This window comes from Trachemys scripta, chromosome 19 (assembly GCF_013100865.1).
Source record: "Trachemys scripta elegans isolate TJP31775 chromosome 19, CAS_Tse_1.0, whole genome shotgun sequence".
Lineage (NCBI taxonomy): Eukaryota > Metazoa > Chordata > Testudines > Emydidae > Trachemys > Trachemys scripta.
Genome location: NC_048316.1, coordinates 9,415,992 through 9,443,165, shown reverse-complemented (window position 1 = coordinate 9,443,165; position 27,174 = coordinate 9,415,992). Strand labels below are relative to the sequence as shown.

General features: G+C 46.7%; 1 protein-coding gene across 11 annotated transcripts in view; it reads left to right on the top strand.

Moving 5' to 3' along the window:
- Positions 1–27,174, top strand: part of SAMD11 (sterile alpha motif domain containing 11) — a 245,313-nt gene that overhangs the window by 108,164 nt on the left and 109,975 nt on the right. For 10 of the 11 annotated variants that reach the window (XM_034753601.1, XM_034753600.1, XM_034753611.1 and 7 more), the window contains one exon: positions 18,910–19,088. The exons of the other annotated variant lie outside the window; for it this stretch is intronic. In XM_034753601.1, coding sequence (XP_034609492.1) covers positions 18,910–19,088 — 179 coding nt within the window. The remainder of the gene's footprint in view (positions 1–18,909; positions 19,089–27,174) is intronic. 11 annotated transcript variants of the gene reach the window in all.

Below are 27,174 nucleotides of genomic sequence, written 5' to 3'. Positions count from 1 at the left end.
GTGCCCCAAGGGTCGGTCCTGGGGCCGGTTTTGTTTAATATCTTTATTAATGATCTGGAGGATGGTGTGGACTGCACTCTCAGCAAGTTTGCAGATGACACTAAACTAGGAGGCGTGGTAGATACACTAGAGGGTAGGGATCGGATACAGAGGGACCTAGACAAATTAGAGGATTGGGCCAAAAAAAACCTGATGAGGTTCAACAAGGACAAGAGTCCTGCACTTAGGACGGAAGAATCCCATGCACTGCTACAGACTAGGGACCGAATGGCTAGGGAGCAGTTCTGCAGAAAAGGACCTAGGGGTCACAGTGGACGAGAAGCTGGATATGAGTCAACAGTGTGCTCTTGTTGCCAAGAAGGCTAACGGCATTTTGGGCTGTATAAGTAGGGGCATTGCCAGCAGATCGAGGAACGTGATCGTTCCCCTTTATTCGACTTTGGTGAGACCTCATCTGGAATACTGTGTCCAGTTTTGGGCCCCACACTAGAAGAAGGATGTGGAAAAATTGGAAAGAGTCCAGCGGAGGGCAACAAAAATTATTAGGGGTCTGGAGCACATGACTTATGAGGAGAGACTGAGGGAACTGGGATTGTTTAGTCTCCAGAAGAGAAGAATGAGGGGGGATTTGATAGCAGCCTTCAACTACCTGAAGGGGGGTTCCAAAGAGGATGAAGCTCGGCTGTTCTCAGTGGTGGCAGATGACGGAACAAGGAGCAATGGTCTCAAGTTGCAGTGGGGGAGGTCCAGGTTGGATATTAGGAAACACTATTTCACTAGGAGGGTGGTGAAGCACTGGAATGCGTTACCTAGGGAGGTGGTGGAGTCTCCTTCCTTGGAGGTTTTTAAGGCCCGGCTTGACAAAGCCCTGGCTGGGATGATTTAATTGGGAATTGGTCCTGCTTTGAGCAGGGGGTTGGACTAGATGACCTCTTGAGGTCTCTTCCAACCCTGGTATTCTATGATTCTATGAATCAGACATTTACCTCTGCACTAAGGGGAGAGAGAGAGAGAGAGTGTGTGTGTGTGTGTTTTCATTGATTTGTTTATTTTTTTCTTTAGGAAACACACTGCCATATTTGAAGTGAATGTATTATCCTTGGCTAGAGCAGGGCACCGGGAATCCTACTTCTAGCTCTGCTGCTGAATCCCTCTGTGACCTTGTGCCAGTCACCTAACCTCTCTGTGTCTCAGCTGCCTTACCTCTAAAATGGGGATAAATCTACTCACCTTCTCCCCACAGGGGTTGGAAGCCTTTAAATACCAAATGCTTATCAAGGGTTTTGGAGTCCTCAAGCTGCATAAAGGCAGCGTATTATTAGAGTGGGCCACACTGCTTCTTATTTGCTCAGCTTTTGTTTGCTTTCTGCTCTCTGTGGCTGGGAGGGAGCTGGAGGGACTGTATGGCTTTTCTCGTTTGCGAGCTGCAGGTTTCAGAGTATTTTATTTTTAAGGAAGAGTCCCTTTCACCGCCTTCACCAAATGTCTCAGGAAATATAGTTTGCAGTTACAAACTGCACCAATTGTTCTCACATATGCGTATTGGCTGTTTGTTTGTTTGTTTTTAAAGTAGTTGTAAAGTGCTATGTCTAATTAAACAAAAGCCATCTTGGAAACTTGAAAGTGATCCACTAACACATCTTTGGACTTCTCTTGTTTGCATTGGAATTTCAAAGTTTCTTTGATCGGCCTTGGAGGACAGGATGGTTCTAAAGAAATCTTGCGGGCAGACCTGGGTACTGCCCACCCTGTAAGTGGAAGCTTATCCTTTGACGTTCTCGAGCTGCCCTCCGGTGCTGGCATTGAGCTTCCACCATTTCTGTGTACAAAGCTCATTAGGGCCTGGAAAGCACAAATGACCTTGGAGAGGGGGTGTTAATGGAAGACTTGTAGCTTGAGTGCCACGTTCTCAAACGGGACATCCACCAGCCAGGGAGGATGCTGCTGGGTGGTCCTGTCAGGGAGGCAGCTGTGGTTGATTTTTGGCACCAACCTCCCCTGGGAAATACCCGCATGCGTTGCAAAACTTCTCTGGTTACTCTGTCTCCGTTGTGTGAAGCAGCTGTTGTTTCTCTGCCCTGATCAGCATGTCAGTTTGGCTGCTCCACTTTTGAGGGGAACTTCTGGGAAATCATGGTTGTCTTAAAAGACAAAAAAAAGTCCCCTGTTAGTTTCTGTCTCTTTCTCCCTGCTACAGGGGTGGGATAACCTGTTGAAACTGACAGTAGAATTGGCTTAGTTCAGTCGATAACATGGTGCTTTTTGTAGAGGATTCAGCAGGGGATCGGAAGTTAAGAAACCTGGGATTCTGTCCAGGACTCTTCCACGGATGAAGTTATTTGGCTTTGGGCAAGTCACTAAAGCCTCTATTTTCCAATTGGCCATGGGTTTTGGATACCCCGGTGTTTTGGCAGCCCAGCCTCCGACTCCTTTTGGCCTGGATTTTCAAAGGTGCTGAGCCTCCTACAACGCCCAGTGACTTGAACTGTGGGTGCTTAGCACACCTGAAAATCAGTTTCAAACAGTCTTGAACTGGGCACCCAAAAAAATGGAGGGACTCAAACTTAGTAGCCACTTTTGAAAATCTGGGCCTCAACTGCTCCGTGACTCAGTTCACCTCTCTAGAATGAAGATAATTATTGACCTTTGTAAAGCACAGCAAGGTCTTTGGTTGAGGGCTATTGCTTCGCTTTCTATTAAAAGAACAATGTCTATATATTTTTTCCCTTTAAGAAAAATTCCACTTTGCTTTTTCACCTCTATAAACATTGCCCTGTGTCACAGCAAAGGCTGCCAACAAGGAAAAGCCACCTTTAGGGGCAGAGCAGGAGGTGAAAATTGCACCCTGTCTCCTGCCAAAGCCAGTCCTGCCTGTTGAAAAGTCTGACAAACAGAGGCTGGGCCCAGCGTATCTTCTGAGGAGCAGCCCATAAGCTGAGGGCATGAGTCTGAGGAACATCCAAGAAATACTTCCAGCAAGTCTCTCCACAACAAAATAAAAGTATAAACACAGGGGCGGCTCTCTCCTCTCCCGCACTGAATTTTGGGGGGAAAGTCTGTGTTTGCTTAGTCCTGACGGGACAAACGCTGGAATGAAATGCTAACTCCCGAGAGAACGTGGGGGGGTTCTTTGGTCACTTCTCCTTCTCTTATCCAAGAAGTCCTGTAGTGTGTATTCTAAAGGGGAAGGGGAAATGTACAAGACAGGGTCCTTTAGCTCCTTGTCTCTTCAATGGGGGGGGGGGGGAGTGAGGGAAGGGATTCAAATACAAAGAAAAATAACATAAGCTTTGCTTATCCTTAGAAGAAGGTAGCATCTGTGGCCAAATCCTCAGCTGGCGTCAGTTGACGTAGCTCCATGAGTGCTGATTTACATCGACTGGAAGTTCTGGCCTTACCTCTCTGCTTCCTCCTTTTAACCTCAGCATTGTACTGAAGGCACGCACAGATTATTTAGTGCGGGACCGCCACAGGAAGTAATATCCAGCCTGCTCCTCGAGCTTCTTCCAAAGAGCCTTTGAAAACAAGTAGCTCCAAAAGACAAACACTTTCCCCCACTTCTGAGCTCCCCCCGCAAAGGTTAGGAGTTCCCAGTGGCTATTTCCAGAACAGAAGAGCTCCAGCTTTAGTTACAAATTATCCTTCAAGCTTTATAATGTGCTGGAAGGTAATAAATGGGAAGTGTTTCCTTCTATTCACAAATCTGATTCCTCTGTTTCTTTACAGCTTCAACAAATAATGCTGATGTCGATAGACACAGCTACCACCTCCAGATTCCGAGCAGCTTTCGTTTTGTTTTTAAAATGATTTACTTGTACTATAGGAGAACCCAAGGGCTCCCTTAAGCCAGACACATGGTAAGAGATGGTCCCTGCCCCAAAGAGCTTACAGTCTAAATAGTAACTAAGACAAAGGACGGGAGAAAAAAAGATAGTGTCACTCACCTCATTTTTAAGATGAGGAAACGGAGGCACAAAGAGGTCCAGTCACTTGTCCAAGGCCACACAGGAAGTCTGTGGTTGATCCAGGAATCATTTTCTTGTTTGATCCCCAGACCCCTTCCAAAAAAGAAGTTGAACATGCCGCCGGAAGTGGATCTGAAGTGTCTCTAATGGAGTTGAGAGCCACTGTGCCACAGGGTAAAGTTCGCATCACCTCCAAAGATTGAAACCCAAGATTCTAAGCAAGTAAAGAATTTACAAGTCTGCCTTGTCATTCGTTTATGAGGCCTCATATAGTACAAGACGGTTATGTTCCAGGTCCCCACTTTTTATAGCCAGCTCCCTCACCTCCACAGCCAGAAGGAATTTGTGGCTCATAGCCTTAGATGCTGAGTTTATATCCAAAGGCTAATTTAGTCCAAGGCCCTGTTTGATAGAATAAAATTGTTTAGGGGCTCCCTTGGCAATACTATTATGGAAACTTTTTAGATTTCAAGAGATTTAAACTTCCTCCTGGGTGTAGGACATAAAGGAGCCAGCACAGGCAGCAAGGTAAGGCACACAAATATCAGTCAAAGTCAGAGTGTTGATCATTTTGTCTTTTTCTCTGACCGGGTGTCTGGAAATATTTCCTACGACACGTTAGCTCAGAAGCAGAGCAAATAGCTCCGGGTAATTCCTCAAACTCCAGCAAAGAGTAAGATGTTCATAGTGGGAAGGCTCATTGCAACTCTTGAGTTGGTTGTACAAGAGAGACGGAAGAGCCTTAGAAGTCCTACACAAAGGCTATAAGAATTCAGAGATTCTCCTCCAGTGTGCTTCAGTGCCTCTCCTATAGAGCCAGAAGTGCTTAGTGAAGTTTGGAGCATTGTTAAACATATACTCCAAGTTGAGAGCAATTGCGCCATTCCTCAGAGGAGAACAAGATACTTGTAGACCCCAAAGAAACACATGAATACTGACCAGTGAGAGATCTTCCTGCCTTGAAACATTCCTTTAAAGAAAGGAGGGTTCCTATATCAAGCATCTCCCCATCTCACAAAGGGGATGGCAATAGAAGATGGCCTCTCCTCTATGCTATCAAAAGAGGAGTAATTGCAATTCATCATACACTTACCTGCTTCATCAGATTTGCTGCAGCAAACCATCATTACCAGTGCTAGTTGAGTGATTGTTGGTACCCCAGGCTTTTTCCCATTTGACAGGAAAGCGTGCGGATGTTTCATTTTTTAGATGCCCTACTTGTAAAAGCAGAATCATTTCACAGGACATCACTTCCAGAACAGTACAGATGTACAGCCGCTGGGTCCATTATACAGTTCAAGGAGAGCTCTTCTAAATGTGTCTCAACCGCATTTTACCCTCTTGGGAGGAAGATTTCACGCATCCAGTAATCTGGGAATTCTTCCCCCACACCACCATCTCAAGATGAAAGACTTGTAATGTGGATCCTAAGAGATTCTGCTTCTAATGGGATCTTGTAGGGGTGATGGTGTAATGGTCAGTTCTTCAGTTCAGATTATTTTAATCTCCTCCCTTAGGGCTTGTACACACCACGCTTACTTTGGTATAACTCAAGTCACTCAGGGATGTGAAAAAGCCACCCCTTTGAGCGATGTAAATTAGACCAATCTAAGTGCTGTTGTGGACACTGCTATGTTAGCAGGAGAAGCTCTCCCACTGACATAGCTACCACCGCTCGGGGAGTGGAGTAATTCTGTCGATGGGATAGAGCGTCCGCACTAGCCGTGTGACAATGTCACAGCTACATGGGGTATAGCTGCACCGCTGTAGCTATTTTAGCGTAGACTAGCCTTTAGATCACTGAGGACTATTTTCTTGCAATCTTTGAAAGTCCTTTACATTGTTCTATGGCAGCTGATTAAACTGACTTATTGTCAGACCAACCTTTAACTGATCCAGGCTTGTTTGAGAATAGCAATAGATACCAGTCTTCTGGGACAGGATGCAAGAATGGGCATGCTCATTGTGACAAGGCAGATGGTCAACAAGAGAGTCACATTGCAGCATAAACTGAAGCCAGCCAGCAATGACTTCAAAACATTTTTCTACACTAGGTACATCAAGACTATAGCAGGTATCCTATTAGGGGCCAATGACAGGACCGCAGTGGCCTATATAAATTGACAAGACGGTACAGAAACCTCCAGCCTACATCAAGAAATGATTCAGATGTGCTACTGTAGCTGGGGAAGAGGAAGATGACAATAAAAACAACTTATATCCAAACAAAACTACATCGTTCAATAGATTGGTCCACAGACAGGCCTTCCCCCCAGGAGAATGGGAACTCTACCAACAGATGTTCTGCCAAAGAGCGAATATGTGGAATTTCCCTGTGATACACTTCACTAGCATCCAGGAGCGGCAGGAAAGTACAAGACCGTTTCAGACATCAGGAGGAGGAAGCGCACAAGATAGATGACTTTTTGCTCTCGGGCTGTGAGCGGCCAGTAATGGTGTAGGCATTTCCCACCTCTTCCTTTTCTGCCACGAGAAGGCAGAATAACAACAGAGGTGAAGAGAAGGTTAGATAGGTCACTTCATACTGGACCTGTAGCTCCCAGTTTTCATGGTCAAGGTCGATGCCATTCAGTGAACCATGAAAAATTCTGCTGTACTTGGGAAGAGCTTACTGTATAGGTACTCCATCTGTCTCCCCACGGCAACCTAATAGATAAGGCACTGGTTCCTAAACCGGGGATTGTGGATCCATGTCCCATCCGGGGGAGATGGTATTTCTCTTTCAAGGATTGTGGTGGATGCTCCATCACTGGCAGTATTAAAATCAAGGTTAGATGTTTTTCTAAAAGATCTGCTCTAGTCCAAGCAGGAATTAATTCAGGGAATTTCTCTGTCCTGTGCTGTGCAGGAGGGCAGACTAGCTGATCAAAACGGTCCCTTCTAGGTTTGGAATCTGTGCGTCTGGAAAGAAGGAAACTAACTGCCAGCTGATGCGAGCGCAAACCCTGCAGTCCCAGGACCTTTGGAGCATTTGCTGGAACAGTTAAGAGCTTTGTCCGAGAAGGGATCTTTTCTCAGTGTCTCTCAGATAAGGTTATTCTTAATCCAGCTCTAAAAGTCTAGAGAAGATAGCTTCTTTCCCTTTCCTGGACCAACAAGTATTGCTCTTCTGTTGTGCCCTAAGCCTCAGCAACTTAAGGAAATTCAGCTGTGTTCTCCCAACGTGCACAAGGGCAACAGGGTATTTCTGTTCTGGAACTCAATCGGATTCTTTGTTTTGCTTCATTTTGGCGCATGGGAGTGATGCGGGGGTCTTGAAAGGGTCATGAGGTGTAAGCCATCCTCAAGATGAGTTAAATCTGCCATGCAACAAGCTTTACCTGCAGCCAATAAGACTCCTCCTGTGATAGTTGTGAAAGTTTGGCATAAGTCACCTGGAGGATTCTTACGCTGCGTCAGTTATTGAGGGGGGAGAATAACCCTGAAAATCACACATTGTTTCTGGATTTCAGTCCCAGTGAGAAAATAAATTGTCGGGTATGTAGAAATACCCCCTTTTTCTAGCCGTCACTTCATTCTTTTTTTTAAAATGTTTTTTTAAAGGGACAGTTTCAAAAGTAGATTGATCCCAAAGTTTGACCCACCTAAAACTTCAGACCAAGCAGTCCAGCACTTATGAGGGAGTCTGTATTAACAAACCAACCTGCACCCATGATGGAAGAAAACATCTTCGAGGAAGGAAATGGGTTTTGGGTTTTGACTGTTATAAACAATGGGGTGAAAAGAAATATTCCCCCCAATTTGAAAAATAGCTTTTGAACAGAGTTCTCCTTTTGAAAACATTTGGTGGACAGGATTCGTTCCAGCTATTGGGCCTGCCAACGTACTGGTCAGTTGCCACTTTGGCAGGAGAAGTGTAAATATTGCACTCAAACGATGGCCTAGGAAGAGCAAATATAGAAGGACGCCCGAGTGCAAGCGTTAGCAAAAGCAAGGAGGGCTGGATTTTCTTCTCCTTTGTCCTTATTCAGTGCCTTTCACCTGGAAATCTCAAAGCTCTTTAAAAAGTTGGTAAGCATTATTACCTCTCTTATAGGTGGGGAAACTGAGGCACAGTGCAATGGAATGGCTTGCCCATGGTCATGCAGTGAACCAAGCCATGAACTCAGGTCTTCAGGTTCCCTTTCCTTTTGCTTATTTTTTCAACCTTTCTACCAATTGAGTTTTCATTAGAGAGGGGGAAAACAGAACTGGTTTGGATCAAGATCTTGCTTTATATGAACCCCCAGATTGTTGGGGAAGAAAGGGTGTTGTTCCTGTGAATGGCTCTCATTTTGGCCATGTGACAGGGTATAGAGGCAACCACCTCTTCTAGCAAACAAAGAATTAATAGTAACTCAGGCTTGCACAGGTGAGGAGAGGGAACATTGCAGCAACAGCTCCAGGACCAGGCATAGAGAGAATTTGCCTGGGAGAAGACTATTCCCTGAACCTATGGCCCTAGAGGAAATATTTTTGCTACATTTTGATGTTTATCTGTGATCAGGAGATAAAATTCTCACTGGAAGTGGGATCTAGTGGGCTGATTGTGTGTGTGTGCACGTCTCCAATCAGCACCAGTATTTTTTTTTTATTTCATAAGCCCCAAAGCAGAAAACTTCAAACAATCCCAAGATTGGAAAAAGTCCCCTTGGCCTAGTGTGCTGTAATTCCCACACACCTGTTTGTCTCATTGCCTCGTCTCCCTGTGTTTGGAAGCTTACCCGAGGGCTTGTCTGCATTGCAGGAGCGGCTTAGCTTTGGCTCAGCTACGCGGGTGTAACTGCACCAGGGCAAACCCCTCGTGGAGGCACACTGAACTGATGTTAATTAGCAATAGGCTGGCCTGGTGGTTAGGGAGTTAGTCTGGACTTAGGAGACCTGGGTTCCATTACCTGTTCTGCCTCAGACTTCCTGTGTGACCTTGGGCAAGTCCCGTAGCCTCTCTTGACCTCCGGTCCCCATTTGTGAAACGGGGATGATAATTCTCTTCCTCTTAGGATGCTGTGACAAAAAATGCAGCAGAAACTATGAGGTGCTCAGAAATTACAGCACTGGGGCCATAGTAGCACCTAAGAGAGAGATACCGGTGCAGCTTAGCTTGGTTTCAAAGCTGTGTCACTCTAACTGGGCTGGAGCAGCCAAGCCCTGAGATGCCCGTGAGCAGATGATTTTTGCCTCAGGGACCTCCTCCTTCTGATGTTTATTACCATTCATAGATTATAAAGGCAGAAGGGACCATTGTGATCTTCTCTGACCTCCCATATGACAGGCCGCAGGGTTTCCCTGAGTTAATTATATTAATGTGTGCGTTGCTCAAAATCCAATCAGAAGGAAAGGAAACCCCATCGAATTCTGTCAGGACCCAACCCGTTCTCTCAGCCAGCTCCAATATGCATTGGTGGACACGGCCCAGAAGATACAAGAATAGATGACGTGATGCTTTCTAAAGTGTAACAGGATGGCAATGTGCAGGTCATGCCTTCCTCAAATGGCTGATCCAGGAGAGGATAACAGCCTACTGCTGCTGCCAGCTGCTGGAGTTCCTCTAGCTCAAGCAGCAGGAGGTCTTTGCTGCGGTGCAGCTTTGGGATTCCTGCTTTGCTGATGACCCTTGCCGGGAGGCGCTTTGGGATCGGGGCCCTGCCTGCTTTTGTGCTTGTACCACGTTGGTGCCTCTGGAAACAAGTAATAAATAATAAACGTGTTAGCCATCAGGTTAGGAGCTGGACTGAATTTGACAGGGAGTCAGAAAATAGCTGCGCTGGAAAGCTGCTGACTGTTGTTTTATTCATTTGTTCATTACTGAACATCGGAGCAGGGAATAAGGTGGGAGGGCTGGACAGCTTGTTCTATCTGTGACCTCTGTTTTAATGGTGAAGCGGGGAAGCGCCTGGGATCCGAGCTGCTGCTGCAATACTGGATTTGCTATCGAAACAATCAACATGGTAGACCACTGGTCTAGAACATTTAATGAAGGCCCCGGGGAGAATACAGGCTGATTCTGAAACTGAATTGACCCTTCCTTAGGTGTTTATATTAATCACAGCCAAGCCTAATTGCAAACTCTGGGCAAAAGAACAGTTAATTATCCTATGGGGGGATGTTTAGCTGCTTTTCTTGTGTCATTTCCCTAATTAAAGCAATTTGGCTGGGTTTTTTTAAATCACTTCCAAGAACTCAGAACCTCCCGTCCCTTCTCCAAATTTTATTATCAATAAAAAGAGAAAGAAATGCAGTCTGGACTTGAGAATTTCCTCCACATATGGAACAGATTTAGCATTCTTCAGCTCCCAGCAGTGGCAACACACAGATCTTATTCCTTGCCCCCTGCCCCACCAATTCCCTCTCGACTCGTGTGTTTCCCGCAGCTACGTATGAGGGTAGGGGGGGAAAGTACACCCTGTAGCTTCTTCTTTCTGTCTTTCATGCAAATCATCTTGTGTGAGCAGAACTTATATATTTGCATGCGTACTACTTTTCTGTGTGTGAGTCTTTAAACGTTGCTGGTTTTGATGCTGAAGAGGTGGCGTCCACAAGGACTGCACCTGTTCAGCTGTTTGGGTCAATTCCCTGTAGTATCAGATGTCCAGATTTTGCCTTGCAGTCAGTGTGGACTGGCGAGAGCTTTACTTTTGTATCATTTTTTTTTTCATTGAGATTCTGCTGTGCAGCTTGTGTAGCAGAGGCCTTTGCGTCGCTGGGATCAATTAAATACTCACCAGGGACTTTCTGGGAGGAATCTTTCCTTTTCTGGCTGACTTTGAATGTCACAACAGGGCGTTCAGCTGTTTTGACCTCCTTGCAGTAGCTCCCAGGGCAGGAAACCTTTCCTAACCCACCCTCCCCAACGTCTGCACTCTCCACCAGTCATTCCATCTGCAAGCTTTCACAGAGCTCTGATGCAATATTGCAGTTTTGGTATTCTTGGCTAAGGGGAACACAGCTCCGGGGGAGTGCTACAAGGGAGTTGGACGGGTAGGCGTAGAGTGGTTTTATTTTGTAACTCTGATTACTTTGGTTAGCCATGGTGAGCCAGAGCCATTCCCACCCTCTGGAAGGGCAGAAAGATGATCATAATTCTTCTTCTTCCTTCTATTCCACAACAGAACCATTACCTGTTTGCAGGCTTCTGGTACACTCAGACACAATTGTTCCCAAGTTGTTTTGCCTTTTTAGTGCCATTGCATCCTTAACCTTTTGGTAAACTGTGGGGTTAAATTTCATGTCAATTTCTATCTCGTGTGGCCATGGGCGGGAAAGTGACTGCCCGTGATTTAAAAAATAAAAAAAGACAATGAAAGCAATTAATGGTATGAAAAGATCCTAGGAGGGTGAAGTGTGAGTGACTGGCAGCTGGACTGACACAGGAACAACTGGGTGGGTCGTGGGGTGCGGGTGGGAAATAGCGGGATATTGACTCAAATTCCAGCTGGATTTCGTTATTCCGTAATCTTAATCCGCAAAAATAATCATAAGCAGTATATAAAGGGGAAAAAGAAGCTGATAATACATAAGCGATTCTGCTCTGCGTCCAGTGCTTATCATTCTGAAAGCTGTAGAGAAATGTTTGACTTCCTAATTACACCAAAATAAGGATGAAATTGTCTATTTTTTCCCCTCGATCCAAGGGTGAGAGAATCTTTGGGTTATGAAAGGGAGTGCTGGCTCTGAAGGGATTTCCTCTGGGCTCAGTCAGTGTTTGTGCTGGAAGCACACGCCTTGATGACTTTTTTTTTTTTTTAAACCTTATGTTTTTTGGGGATGATTTCCCTGGGACAACACCTTTATGGTAACTGCAACAGCCGTAATGCTCTTATTAGCCTTTTGGGCGGCTGGTGCTTAACCCACTGACAACTCAGAGCAAATCCTCCGTGTAGAAGGGCTTTAATTAACCTCTGTGTTACTATTATCTGTTTACCCTCCATAAAACGAGAGTGAGAACCTGTCCTTTCTCCCACCTCAGCTACATTGTAGGCTCTTTGGGGCTGTCACCGTCTATCACTACCGCCTAGTCTACATGCAGTTTTTCTACTGGTTTAACTACTTTGGGTAGGGGTGTGATTTTGTACCAACATAGTTATATTGGTAACAGCCTCTAATGTGGAGAAAGTTACAATGGTGTAAAGGTGAATAACCCAGATTTGGAAATGAGGTTTATACTGATATTAAGTGTAACTGTGTTCACGCCAGGGGGTTGTACTGCTTTAACTATATCAGTTTCTAAAGAAATACAGTGATACAGAAACAGTTGTAGATCTGGGTGTACAGTCTATAGCATATTGGGGCTTCTAGGCAGGGCTACCCAGGGGGTAGAACACTGGCCTGGGTTCTGTTCCCGGTTCTGCCACTGGCCTGCTGGTTGATCTTGGGCAAGTCACTTCATCTCAGTGTGCCTCAATTTCCCTATCTATAAAATGGGGATAATGACAGTGCCCTCTTTGGTAAAGCACTTAGAGAGCTACGTCTGGAAAGCGCTGTGTAGGAGCTGGGTGATGTGATGTGATTGTTGTCTCAGTTGGGGGTCATAATACAAAAACTGCCCCAGTGAAGATCTGCAGGGGCATTTGTGCTGGAGCCCTTGTGGTATAAACAAGTAGGATTTGCTGGCCAGGTGTTCTCTGTATGGGCCCCTTGGCTTTGCTCCCCTTTACCCCCTTTGATCTGAAATAGCCCGCATCTGATTAAGACACACTGTAAAATTCATTTGTTCCCCCAAACATTTGAAAACTGGGGGGATAGGAAAGTATTTAAAGGGGAGGGAGATTTGAGTTTCAAGTTGCCTGTCTCACTGGTAGTGGTATCATTGTACTACTGCATAGTGGATGTATACGTTTTTAGCAATTGCCGATCAGCTGTACAAAGGCATCTGGGTAATGCTGAGAATCTCTGTTTTTAGTAAATTTCTCTCATGGTGTGGGAGGGTTCCTGGAGTTTCCCTCCTTATCCTCACTTCCCCACTCCCTAGTGACCTGTGGCTTTTCACATAGCACCTGGTGGTTAATCAGAACGGCTCTGTGAATGGTAGTGACAGGAAGGGGGAGGACTGGCTGGGAAAAGAGAAGTTTTGAAAAATGAAATGACTTGCTGAGTAATACTGGGAGGCATGTCCATTCTAGGTACCATGCGCTACCCCAAGGAACCTTCTAATATGAATCAGAAATTGGCAGCTCCTTAAGAGATCACTACCTAGAGCTCTGGTCCTCATTAAAAAAGCCGCCACTTACTGTGCAGGGGAATCCGAGGTATTTCTAAAGGGAACTAACTGCTGGAACTCGACACCCCTTCTGCAGTAAGTGTTGGTAACTGTTGACTTTTATAATGGTAACCACTCTACACTTGTGGTTGAGAGGAATAAAAAGCCACATCACCATTTTTGGTCTGGTCTGTCATGTGTATGTTCACATGAAGGCTAGTTTCTTTTCAGAAACCCATCACTTTCTTTTAAAATACAACATGCATATTTAACCATGGTGGGAGAGAAATTTCTTCCTGACCTCTGCTCATTATCTGCTTACACCCTGAAGCCTGGGAATTGATTGCTCTGGTAGCTGCTATCCTCATTCATGTAATTGCTGGTGGTGTTTGTATTTGCAAGACTGTCTAATCTTTTACTGAGTAATTAGCTCCAATAATATCTTGTGACAGTGAGTTCCACAGATTAAAAAAGTACATTTTAACTGTCCTGCCTCAGTTTCTCTAGGTGTCCTCTTGTTCTTGGGCTATAGGGGATAAATTAATAAAGCGATTTCATTCATTAATAAGATGCAAGTGGGAAGTAGTTCCAGATTCAGCTTTGCTTATGGATTCATTTAGTCTAGATTGAGACTTTTCTGAAGGGCTTGATTTAGGTTGGCCTCTTGCCTTTCTTTGCTAAAAACTCATGCACCCCATTGGGCACTGTGCATTTCTCTAGCAGAGGCATTGCCTTCCTGCTGCTGAGATAGAGTATGGGCCATTATATAAATTCAGGATGACTCTGGGAGTAGCCAGAGATGCTCAAGTGACGCTCTCAGACCATCAGGATAGATCATCCCTTGGATTAGGCTAAGTGTTTGGTCCTCCAAAGTTGTAATGTGAGCTTGGGTGACGTGGAGCTCTGCAACAGGAGCAGGGGTGAAAGATAACTAGGACAAAGGGGTTGGGGGAAAAGCGTCCAGTTGAACTTGTGCTGCTGTTAGACAAGGAGTTATCCCCTGAGGACACGCAACATGTGGGCCTGCATGTCATGGCTGCGAGTTACAAGCCTTGTGTTTCTGAAGGGAATTGCTGGGGTAAGGAGCCTGCTGGACTTGGGAGCATTTACCCTACAAAGGTAGTTACAAGAGAGGCCTCTGGACTCTCTGGCTTTTCAAAACTCTAATGCAAGAAATGATTGTAAAGGGACACTGATAGGTTGGCGTAGGCATGTACGAGGGGGCTTTCAGAAACCCCATGTTACGAATATAAAAAGTAAATAAATGGGAACAGTGTATTTTGAAAAGAACAAAATTCTCTTGCAGTGTTTGCAACTCAACTATTGCAGCCCCCTGCTAATGTATGAGACCTGCACATAATCTCGCTGCCACACGGACAAGTCTTCCTAGTTGCAAGATGACAAGGCTCCATCAAATAGCTGTAAAGCCCAGACCTACCTATACATAATGATGCCACTGCAGTTTCTGAATGCATAGTAGCACATAACAGTGCTTTGCTGGATTCATACGTAACTACCTGCCACTTGTGATGTTGAACTACTCCGAATCCGAGTACCTGTATTAACAGTGTTCACCTGCACAGGTGCCTCTTGCTGATGTAATCTGCCTATGGTATTGACAAGGAATGTTGGATCTGATCCCAGAGAGAACAATTCCATTGTCTTTAGTGGACTTTGGCTCAGGCCCAGTGTGTTGATTAATGGTTCTGTTTTACTCACCCCTGGCCTAATCCAGAGCCCTTTGAAATCAGGGGAAAGAGTCCCCTTGATGGAAGCAGGCTCTGGATCAGGCCCGTAGTTGCCTGTATATCTAATATAAATGCAAGGGTGTGTCCACTAGTAAATACCCCTGCATGGATTAAGAAAGTGAAATTGATTGCAAACTGACAGGACTAAAGGACAGAATTGACTCTTGCAGGCTGTTTTATTTGCCTGACCAGGGAGAAATGCAAAACAACCCCCCAACCGCATAAATAGGACAAATAAAACTTTAAACACTGCAATTCATTTTTAACACTCTAGTAAGTTTTCAGTAGCACAGTTTAGGCATTTTTAAATTAAATACACAGGGTCTGTTTTCCACTCCACCACACGGGCTTGAACGTCAGCATAGACTCCATTCCATTTTAGTGCAATGACACGGGCATAAAGGAGTGGAGAATCAGGCCCTTCAGTGTAACTAGGTTGTCCCTTTTTCGGATCAGGTCTGTGGGTGCCACTTGAGCAAATCAAACAAGGGAGCACAGTCCAGGTGTAACTAGACCTTGCTAGAAGCCTAGTGGATATTTTCTGTCATTGGCTGCTTGTTTGTTTTTAAGTAGAGAGAGTCTCTCTCAAATCACTTTTAAGCCGGTAGGAATGGAGCGCGTCCCTTTGTCGGATGCCATTGTGACTTTGGGGGAGCGGATGGGGGGGGTGGGTGTCACTGAACCACACTTTGTGTTGGTGTTTAAGTGAAATGAGTCAATGTATAGAGGTGCAGAGTCTTAGAAATGTTGGTGCGGGGAGAGGAAGGACCTGTGTTGTAGTAAGGCCATTAGTTCTGTTCATGGCCTGGTGGGCTCTTTCTGTAGGTTTAGTGCCTCCTTTTCTGTCGCACTCTCACTCTTGTTAGGTCTGAAGAGTCCCTGAGCAGTCACTGAGACCTGGTAACTGCTCTAAGGTACCATAATGGCCATAAAATGGTTTTTATGATCTGATCAGCGCTGTTCTCTTTAGCCTGCGAAGTCACAGCAGAGAGCATATTGCAATTATTTTGCAGCGGAAATTTGCACACCCTCCCCTCCACCCCCTTTAATTGTTATGATAAATTGCAACTTCAGGAAAATATATAAAGCTCTGGGATGATAAAGCCAACTGATATTCAGCCCTGGCCTTTCAGCATGACTGGAGACGGGTGCAAACACAACCCTTGTACAGAACACGCTGTGCAAGCCAGCTACAGGGAGTAGCTTTACACAGAGGCTGAGCTCTGTACAGATTTGCTAACAGAGAGCTGTGTGCAGTGGAGCTGGAGGGAGCCAAGTAGGGGAGAAGAAGCCCCGAGCCTGGGGAAAGTGCGTGGGGTGAGGGAAGCAGAGCCTCCATGGCATGTTCCTCCAGGCCTTATAGACTTTAGAAACCGCTCTTTGTATGAACCACGTGGTTGGGTCTCTTGAAGGAGGCAGGCTGGTGTGTGTGTGTTTTTGTGGGGACAGCCATTGTCTGTAGCATCGTCTCTTGGAAGCCCCTGGGGTATCCCCCTCATATAGGCTTCAGACCATCTCGCTCAGCTCTGGCGAATGTGCTGCCTTGCAGCTGAGGGTGGGCACTTGGGAACCAACACTCAGACATCCTGCTCGCTGCAGCATGTCCCGAGATTCGTACAAATCCTGGGACGTCCAAGGGCTTAGAGGGATTCGCTCTGTTGCTGTTCCACGAGGGTTCGGACTGCACCACCTCTTCTTCACTCACCTCCAGTTCCTCCCACCCCACCCCAGGAATAATTTGCAAGTAAATTGAAAATGTTCCTCTTGGGGAGTGTCTTATCCCCTACATATGAAGGTTTCCCCCATTTTCAGGCCAGTTTGACCCATTGCTTCTCTGTCCCCTGATGTTTGCTGGTCCCAGCAGCTGCTCTTTGGCTCTGAAATGCACTAGAATGGGAAGGCTAACAGGCCTCCTTTGGGTTACACCTTTAGGTGGCCGTAGCTAATTATTGCAATGATCAGGGCTCCCCTTAATTAACACAACTGGAAAGACATGGACGAGACGTTTTCATTTGGCATTTTTGGAAAAGTTTGAAATGTATTTAGTTAAAAAAAAAGACTTGCACTGAGGCTTATTCAGCTATCTAGTAGCTCTCCCCTGCTTTTCCAAAGCATTTCATTTGTCAGGATTATTTGGAAGGTCCGAGCTGCAGCCTCTGCGAACCTCTGTGAGGTTAAATGTCGCTCTGCATTTATCTGACCTGGCCTGACACACTTCATCTTCTGCTCTCTGCAAGTCCCTCCTGAAAGCACGTACCTGCTAAGAGGGCCGCAAGGCCTTGCCTTTCCCACCGAAGAAGATGCATACACAAATTGTAGGGTCACAGGACTCCTGCTTCACTTCACCGCTTTCATGATTCCCTTTCCAATCACGTGTTTATGTTGATGTCTCGTTAGATTTTAAGTTCTAGAGGGCAAGGACCTTAGCTTTGTATCGGTCTGTCTCGGGTCTCCTAAACCGCTTTCACACCGGGGGTGCGAATATGATGGTTGCCATCTTGCCTGATGGACCTGGGAGTGAACCAGTGTGCTTCTACATGAGCTTCTACAGCTTGAGCTAAAAAGCCAAGATTCCCTAACTGGGCCGATAACAAACTCTCATCCTCTGTGGATGAGGCACAGAGTGGGGGACCTGTGGCGCACACTCACCGGTGGGTTACACCAGTGGTTCTCAGCCAAGGGTACGTGTACCCCTGGGGCTACACAGAGGTCTTCCAGGGGGGACATCAACTCATCTAGATATTTGCCTAGTTTTACAACAGGCTACATAAAAGGCACCAGTGAAGTCAGTACAAACTAAAATTTCGTACAATGACTTGTATATACTGTTCTATATACTACTATACATTGAAATGTAAATACAATATTTATGTTCTAATTGATTTATTTTATAATTATATGGAAAAAATGAGAAAGGGGCCAATTTTTCAGTAACAGTGTGCTGTGACACTTGTATTTTTAGGTCTGATTTTGTAAGCACGTGGCTTTTAAGTGAGGTGAAACTTGGGGGTACGCAAGACAAATCAGACTCCTGAACGGGGTACAGTAGTCTGGACAGGTGGAGAGCCATTGGGTTACGCTACCCCAATCATAAATGAGATATACGGTTATTATTGGGATCAGCGCCCCATTGTGCCAGGTGCTGTACATGTGTACAACAAAAAGACAGTCCCTGCCCCAAGAGCTGTCAGACTGTTTGTTTGTACTTTGGCTTTCTCAAGAGTTGCGTGGTAATTGACGTACTTTGGCAGGACAGTCTGGGAAGAGTTTGTATAAGCTCCTTCCTCTGTTAAAATCCACCCAGTTTAGCTGGGAGTGTGAAAAGGACAATGAACCCCCCTGTGGTGATAGCTTTACGTTTGCAGTAGTACAGACTGTTTGCTGTTATGGAGGGACGGAGCTTGCCATCCCACGGTGCGGGGAATTTCTATTAGAGTCACAGGGAGTTTGGGGTGGGGGTCAGACCTATAGGTATTCTGGCTGGGGGAAATTCCACCTCAGTGTCGAAAACCTGCAAGAGGTTGTGTGTGTCTCGGGTGGTTCCCCACCCTCCCCTCTTGCATCACTTCAGTCAAAATAGGGCTGAAGTGGGACTTAACTGGAGCATAGCCTTGGTGCTCGGTGGGGAAGGGAGTCTCCCCTGTTATGCATAAAATGTATCCTATATAGTTAGTAGGAAATCTCTCAGAGAGAGGGGGGCTGGGCCCTACCTCTGTTGTTGTCTTCCCCTCCTGTTGACCTAGCCCAGCAGGAAGAGCGTAGGAAATGGGGATGTGAAGCGTCTGCCTGTTAGAACTACAGCAAGTTTATGCTGAGTGTGACAGTCATGAGAACCCCCTTGAAAGTCACCTCTATTCGAACCTTCACACCCGTGTTCACTGGGCACTGACTCTCACAACGTAGCAATTTTGAGGCGAGCTTTTTGGTCCTGAGTTGCCTAATCAAATTCTCCTTCTCTTCCCCCTCCCCGACTTTTGTGCCAATTCCTTCCGCTCGCCAGAACCGGGGTCGCCTGGCCGAGAAGAGAACGATCCCTCTGCCTCCCACCAGGCTCCCAAAGAAAGAGCTGACCTCCATTTTCTCACATAGCGACGACAGCGAGGAGAGTGACAAGGCCAATGGTCAACACCCCGAAGTGAAGCAGGAGGAGGATCTGCATATCAGTATCATGAAAAGAAGGTACTTTCCAGCTGTGGGATGCTGGCACTGCGAGCCCAGAGATGGAGAGCACTTGACGGCGGGTCATGGGACTGTGCCAGAGCTGCCACGGGAAGCTCAAGTTCAAAGGACGTCTGTTGGCGTCATCTGCTGAATTAGAAACGGAAGTGTAGCTGTAGCAGATATATATTCATTATCGCAATGAATGGAAGGGGGCTTCCTGCTCTGTGTTCCTTACTGTGACCCACTCACTCCTGTTTGGAGAGGTTGGGTGTCTATGGAGCCTTCAATAGACGTACTATGGAATTTACCTCGGTACTAGTGGCACTCGCCCATTAGACGATAATCTCATTTGACCCTCCGTCCAGTGTTCTGTGACTGTGCTCATGGGGCCTTTTCAATCACAGATGGTAGAACGGGGCAAAAGTCTCGGCACCAGATCCTCAGCTGGTATAAGGATGCCGAAGCTTCATGGGTTTATGCCAGCTGACGATCTGGCCCTATGTTCCAGTTTGTCCTAACGTGACCTCGGTGATCTAGAACCGTTACAAACTTTGGGCTGTTGGTAAACCGAACGGTGGCAGGCGGGGGAGGGTGGCGTTTATGCTTCTAATTGGAAATGTCAAATTGCAAAAGACAAAATCCCAGGCTTGGCCTGAAGAATGCGATGGTAAGTATTAAAGTAGATGTGTTGAAAGAGCTGTGGATTGAAAATAGTCAGTAAAATGTCAGGAAAGAGAGAGAGAGAGAGAGTGTGTGTGTGTGTTTTGAACATCTCTCTGTACTGTGTGTGCTCCTCCTACCTAAAACTGATGCAGAACTGAAAAGGGAATTGAAAATCTTAAGTCGCACCTAGGTGTCCCCTAAGTTTGGCTCTAGTGAAAAGCCGCGTCACTCCTGGTATTCAGCTGCAGAACTTTGGGTTCTTGCATCCCTCCAGAGAAATATGTTGTTTATAGGATCTATAACTACAGGAAAATAAATATCCAGAGCGGCTGCATCTCGGCCCCCCCATGCATGTCATTGCTACTCATTTTGATCATCATCTCTCTCTAATGCATAAAATCGCTCAGATTCCCAGACAAGCTCTATAAAAACAGAGGAGTGGAAACTGAAGGCATGTAATTGCTTTTTTGTGTTTTATGCGTTCTTGCTCCTGAGCAGATAAGCCATTTCCCCTTTCCTCCAAGCAGAAGCCGCCGCGTGTAACAACTGCGATCTCAGGAATAAGGGAGTCGAAAAAGTAGCCTGGCCCTCGGGTGAAGCCCGTCTATAACCAAGAGCTCCTCGCCCATCATGGTAGTTGGTCAACAGTGCTGGCCAAGGGTTATTAGTTGGAAAAAGGGGCAGAGGGGCAGGTGCATCTCGCGCTCTCTCTCCTACATGTGCACACACACGAACCTGGCTAAACAGTCCCAAGAAGCTACCATAATTTCCTACCCCCACCCTCCTTTAATTATGCTTTTAATTCTGCAAAAATTACAATGCTAGGCTTTCTCATTAGGAGGGAGAATAACATAATAAATATTTAATTGATATTCAGGGCCCCCAAAATATAAAGTGCTTTTATCTTAAATCTTTAATTACAGTAATTGCTTGGCCTTGTTTATTGGGAAATGCAGAAAAAAATATTCCTTAATTGTCATTAGCTCCTGGTCCTTCTGCTCACCATTTCACTGCCCCTCCTTCCACTTTTTTGATCAGTTTATTGGAAGGTCTCAGTCTAAATCTTGCTTTGAATTCTTAGGAGGAGGGGCTGATGCTTCCCAGTTAGTTTGAATCCTGTTTACTCCATAGAAGCATTTTTGACCTCACTTTGCTGCCGTTGTGAAAGGGCTGTGTGGGGATATTGCATTTCCTTTTTCGCTTTCAGACCAGCCCAATCCTCTTTCCAGTGGGAGTTGGCTCAGAGGCCCTCTGTGCCTACAGTTCTTGCTAAGACAGGGCTTCGTTCTGAGAGTTGCTGAGCATTGTAGCCGGACCTGCCTATGCTCTGCACCGCTCTGGAGCCTTCCAGAGTAATCGCCGTCTCTGGTACCCTATAGGGGCCCAGTCTGGGCTCCATTTGTGCTAGCAAGGGTGTTGCCTAGGATCAGGGGTGTAGCGTGATGTCACAGACAGTGGTGTTCAAGTTCATCCTGAAGCCTGGGCCTTGGAGATTCCTAGTAGCGAGCAAAAAATGGCTGCAGGGAATATGGAGCCTCATTCATTGCAAACACAGAGTTTGTCAGGGAATCTGTTGGAATGTGGGACCTTTGGAAGGTGGTGGAGGAGTAAAGCATGGAGGTGAAGGAGAGCTTGGTAAAGTTGGTCTGGCTGTTATGTGGGTGTGCCAGTATAGAGACAGAGAGACCTTGTGCTGTCTGTCCTGGCCCAGAGCTATTCTCATATATGTCTTGATGAAGGGCTAGAATGGCAGAGGCAGCTCCAACGTGCCCAGGCACCGCAGTGATAGATGGAGTAATAACCAGAGAGAGAGAATGCATTTTCGATAGTGCACCAGGAGGCCCCTGCTGCCCACACCTCCACCTTCAGAAATCTCCTAATGCTCCAGCTCTTACACCTTTAAAGCGCACATTACATCCACTCCTACCCCATGGCCTTGAATGCCCAAAGATGGAGCTTGCAGCATTGTTATAGCCGTGTTGGTCCCAGGATTTTAGAGACACAAGGTGGGTGAGGTCATATCTGTTATTAGACCAGCTTCTGTGAAAGACACAAGCCTTTGAGCTGCACAGAGCTCTACAGGTGGAGCTGTGAGTCAGAGGGGTAGCATGTGCTATTGCTTAGGGCTGGCTCTGGGGAGAACGGTGAGTAGAAAGTAGTTGGATCCCTTCTCGGCACAGCTCTTCTGCAGTGTACATGCACTTGCTGTGCTCTCTCTCTTGTCATTAGCAGCACAGCGGAGAGGGAGGAGGGCGTGGTCAACCTGGTTCCAGAGAGGCCAACATCATCATCATAAAAGCTAGATGTGTAACAGACATGACAGCTGGGGCCAGGCAGAGATGATGCCCCATCTGCTTTCTGTTTTAATTCACCTGTTGCAGCCTCCCGTAGTGGTGACGGATTGGGCAGAGGTGTCGTTGCCTCCAGGGGAGAGGAAGAAATAGGCTAAACAGTGGTCGCAAGGGAGTGATGTCAGAACAAAGCCAGTCTCAGTGTGTTTCTCTCTCTCTCTCTCTCTGTCGTTTTGAATACTTTTGTTTCTGATTTCACTTTTATGAAATGTCTCCTTCTGCCCCCAATATCAACGTGAGGGAATGTGTGCCAGTGTCAGGAAGGTTTGCCATGGTTAACGAAAAGGGAATGGGGCTTAGTGAGCAGAACAGGGGTCTGTGAGCTCAATCTCCTGAGTTCTGGTCCAGCCTTTGCCACTGGCACACGAGGTGACACTAGGCAATCCATCCACTTTGGGTCTCCTTGTGGGTGCACTTTAAGAGCAGGGTGTCTGGATTCTGGTGCTTTCGGACTGCATGATGGAGGAGGATCGGCTAGTGCAGCTGTCAGCTCTGTGCACTGCAGAAGGGATATGGCTGGACAGATTAGGGGCATGGCTGAGGGTCCTGCCATCCCAACCCATGTGTGCCTGCTAGTGCTTGAGGTTGCTACTGAGGGGAGTGGATGCTGCAACTTCTTAAAGGGGTAGTAGGTGCGGTTGCTGAGCACTTTTTGAAGTCATCTGTGCTGCATAGGGAGAGTATATGTAGCCACTGTTGCTTGGCCACTGCATCTCTACACTCCTCTGGCTGTAACAGTAAGAAAGTAGCCCCTACCCTTTTTCTGTAAAATGGGTTCAATAATATAAATCAAGCTTGCTGGAGTACTATTGCAAAGATTATTGAATGTTTGGAAAGCGCTGGGAGGCCCTGGAAGAAAGGTATGCTATCCAATACAAATATTCCGTTATTAATTCTGCAAACAGTAGTTTGTAATGATGGTGAATTGCAATCTTGTCTGCAGGCCCTTTACCTAGTCGAGGAAGAAGGTGTCTTTTTGCAGATTGTTTAATAAAGTGGCCAGTGAGGTCATGTCTCTGCCCGCAAGCATGTTGTTAGGTCCTGATCCTACATATTACGGAACACCTGCGGAAGGAGGTGTTGGAAGGAGTCAGAGATGCTCAGCAGTTGCTTTTGCGCATATAACAAAGTTAAGTAAACCAAACCTTGTAACTGACGTGAGTCTGGGTCCCTGTACAGAGATCCACGTGACCTGTGGTTACAGGTGGGTTGATGTATCTTTTAGCGCGACATCGTGAGCCCCACTTGAGCACACTTTACATTCGCATTCTGTGAGCATGCCCTGCATCTGGGAAAGGGAAGGTTTCAAGTCCTTTCTCTCCCAGCCAGCTTCCTGTGCTGGGATTGATACTGTAACGCAGTGGTTCTCAACCAGGGGTCCGGGGCCCCCTGGGGGGCTGCGAGCAGGGTTCACGGAGGCCGCCAAGCAGGGCCGGCATTAGACTTGCTGGGGCCCAGGGCAGAAAGCTGAAGCCCCAAGCCCCGCCACTTGGGGCTGAAGATGAAGCCTGAGCAACTTAGCTTTGCGGGGGCCCCTGTGGGATGGGACCCCAGACAACTGCATTGCTTGCTGCCCCCTAACTGTGGCCCTGGCTTTTATATGCAGAAAAACAGTTGTTGTGGCATAGGTGGCACAGGCACTTGGAGGTTTTTACAGCATGTTGCTGGGGCCTCAGAAAGAAAAAGGTTGGGAACCCCTCCTGTAATGCTTGACACTCTGACTATAAACTCTCCAGCAGCAGCCACCCAAGCGCCAGGGAGCAATGCATTCAGGCCTTTGGTTGCAGAAAGCCTCGCTCTTCTAAGGACTTCTCCACACACAAGTTGTACTGCCTTAACTGTCGCAGTTTAGTGAAAGCAGTACATCTCATCTAGCGTGGATGCAGTTATATCAGTAGGCTTTCTACTAGGGTAGCTAGCCTGTTCCCATACAAGAAAAGAAATATGCTATACCAGTTTAAGGCACGTTTATACAGGCATAACTGTATCCACGCAAGGGGTTCCCCCAGTATAATTATTTTGGTAATAGATCACACCCCTAACTGAAATAGTTACACAGGTACAAACGCTGAGTAGGCCAGGGCTAAACTGGGACTTTGGCAATATGAAGCCTTTTCCATTTCCGATGAATTGTTGACTAAGCTGCCCCCTTCTTAGCACGTGAGCTAAAACCTCTCCACACAGGTCCCTTCTCTCACGCTGGTCTGTCGCAGATGCACACTAAAACAATATCACCGTGGTTTTTCAAAGGAAGCTAAGAGAGTTTGGGCACCAGATTCAACTGAGATTCAATAGGAGTGTGGTGCCTAACTCCCTTAGACATCTTGGAGAATCCGAACCTATAATAGTAAGAGAGACTGGCTTTAACCAACAAAAGCCTGGGAGTTTAGAATTAGGGCTGACACTGCCTTTTCGCCACACCATTGTGTATAGCTACCACAGGCCCTTCAAACAGGAGCAGTAATACTGACATAGATGCTGGATTATAGGAACTATAAAGCATCTGAAGGATTAACTGGAGGTTTCTCTGTGTCTACACGGCAGAGCCTGTGTCTGCATAACTACGCCGACGTAGACACACAGCGTACGCCAATGGACGTGCAGCGTGCTGCCGGTTTAGAAATACCACTTCACTGAACGACATTAGCCAGGTGGACAAAAGCACGTTTCTGTCAGCTTAGCTGTGCTGGCTGGGGGGGTGGATTTTTCAGACTTTTGCCCATCCTAGCCATGCCAGGGTACGTTTTAAATGTAAACCAAGCCTCAGCTCCTATTTGGTTTAAACCAGGCAGCTGAGCACACGAATGTGAGAGAATTTTACTACTACTTTTAGATGGTGGCTGTTCTCTTAAGATGGAAAGGAAAGAAATCCAATGAAAGCCCCTGAGCTTTGAGATGATGGGCTGTGTAACTGCTCGTAGAAATACATATGTGGATAATTCTCCAACAGGCCATAATGGCATGGCTAATAATAAGAGGCAATAATACTTAAGCACCTGTTAAAAACGGTAAAAAGTTTTTGACCTGACCAGCTGCAAATGCTCCAAAGGAACCATTACTGGCTACCTGTAAATATGTAGTTTGGCCTGGGTAACACGAGGATAGGCTCAAATCGCTGTGCCCGGTTAAAAATGCCAATGAAATTCTTGTTGAAAAAGGAGTGAGAGCAGCAAACGCAGTAGCAGATTGCATAATGAGCGCACGTGGTGGGCCTGATCCCTTGCCAAACATTGTTCTGAAATCACAGCTGGTTTTGAGAGGAATAGGAGTGCAAAAAAGGGAGACGGGCCAGTGACTGTGGCTCTAATGAAGACTGATGTCTGTGCCTCCAGGAAGTCCCTGGAGCCCTCCTTCTTTCCCCTTATTGAAGACCCTCTCTGAGCATTATCCTCTGGCTGGGGTAATGATGGCTCCATCCCTAAGATGCCCAGGTATTTTTACCTTGTTTTCCTGACATTAAGCTAATGGCTTTCGAATAGGGGCAGCGTTGGAAATGGAGACTCTGATTCAAGAAGGAGTGGGGCATACGTTTTGCAGCCTTCTCTCTCTACTCAGCTGTAGTTTGCACAGCTCTGTTCTCGGTCCTGCCGCACGTGTCTCTGTGCGCTGGCGTTTAACTGCAAACTCATTCTTCTCCCTCCCCGGCCCAGAAAACCAGCTCATGGCACTGTTCTCACTCTGCTTCCATTTTCTAATAGCAGGATCACCGACCTCCACTAAGCCTTAATGGTTAGCTGCTGTCAGCCCTTTCGGTGCCTCCCTCTCTAAGTGGAAAGCTATTTCTGACATCCCATAAGGCGGCTGCTCTTTGACTCTCTAATTGATTGAAGTTCAAACTGAAGGCCCCCTATTATATCTGTCGCAGGCACCTGCCTGTGATACAGCCGTCGGGTGCGAGGCAAAGGCTTCTCAGGACAAAGGGCCTTGTCTGAGACTCAGCTCTCCTCTTCCTCCCCTGTGATGCCTCCTGATAGTGGCTATATAGCAATGCCCTCTCCCTTCTGACAGAGCCTAGTCAGTGGGCCTGTCACTGGTCCAGTGTCATGGCCTGACTTGAAACACCCAGCCTCCACGCCTCATCTAGCAGACGGTGCCAGAGATCTGGCTCTGCTCCCATGGGAAATGGGCTGAGCTGGCTCGTCTTTAGAGCAGGTTCTGTTGCCAACTTGTAGCCGAAGGGAGCTAGGAATGGGGCGGAGCATTGTGGCTCCCCTAATGAGCCAGTCGGTTGGATTGGATTCTGCAGCCCTTGTCCTAACCCTTGTGACAAATGGTACCAGTTGGTGAGGGGATTGGGGGTGGGGGTCCCACCTTGTGCTGGTGGTGTAACATGGCGCTCGCAGCGTTTGTTTACTCTGCTCCTCCTTTCTCTTTCTGCCTGATATTTCCTCCCTGCATGTCCTCCTTTGCCACGTCTGCCTGCTGCTTAATAACAGTCACTCCAATCAATCAATCAATAAAAGATCCATCTGGGAAGCAAATGCTGGATTTGGTCCAGAGTGCCAGGAAGCTGCAGTTGACCTAATGAGGACTTATATTTAAGAGAGAGGGGAAATGGCTCCTTATTCCACAGTGATACCGTAGGATAAAAAATGACAAACAGTGAGAAATCGCTTCCTGAGCAAGACATCAGAACCAGGCTGGGACAAGGGGAAAAGTGAGATCAAATTAAATGAAATCCAGGCCTGCAAGTGCCTTTATGCATTCCACAGCGGGTTCTTGGATCTCCACCCTTGCTGCAGCACCCCTCACCCTGCAGTGCCCCAGTTTTGTCATAGGGACGCGGATGTTTTTTATTTAGGTAATACCTGTCATCTGGGGATCCTAAAGCATGTCAAAGAGGTAGCCATCCTTGTCACCCCATCCTTACAGACAGAGCAAGGCCTGGCGAACCGAAGTACCACACAGAAAGTCAGCTGCAGGATAGGGACTAAAACCCAAGACTCCCGATTTGCAGGCCCACCCTCCTTTAATCAGTAGGCTGCTCTACTTCCCATGATGCACTTGGCACTCACAACCACATGCTCTGGCTTGTCAGTGGTGGGTGCTGAGATAATGGCACGGGGGGCTGACTGTGACTTTCCAACCCT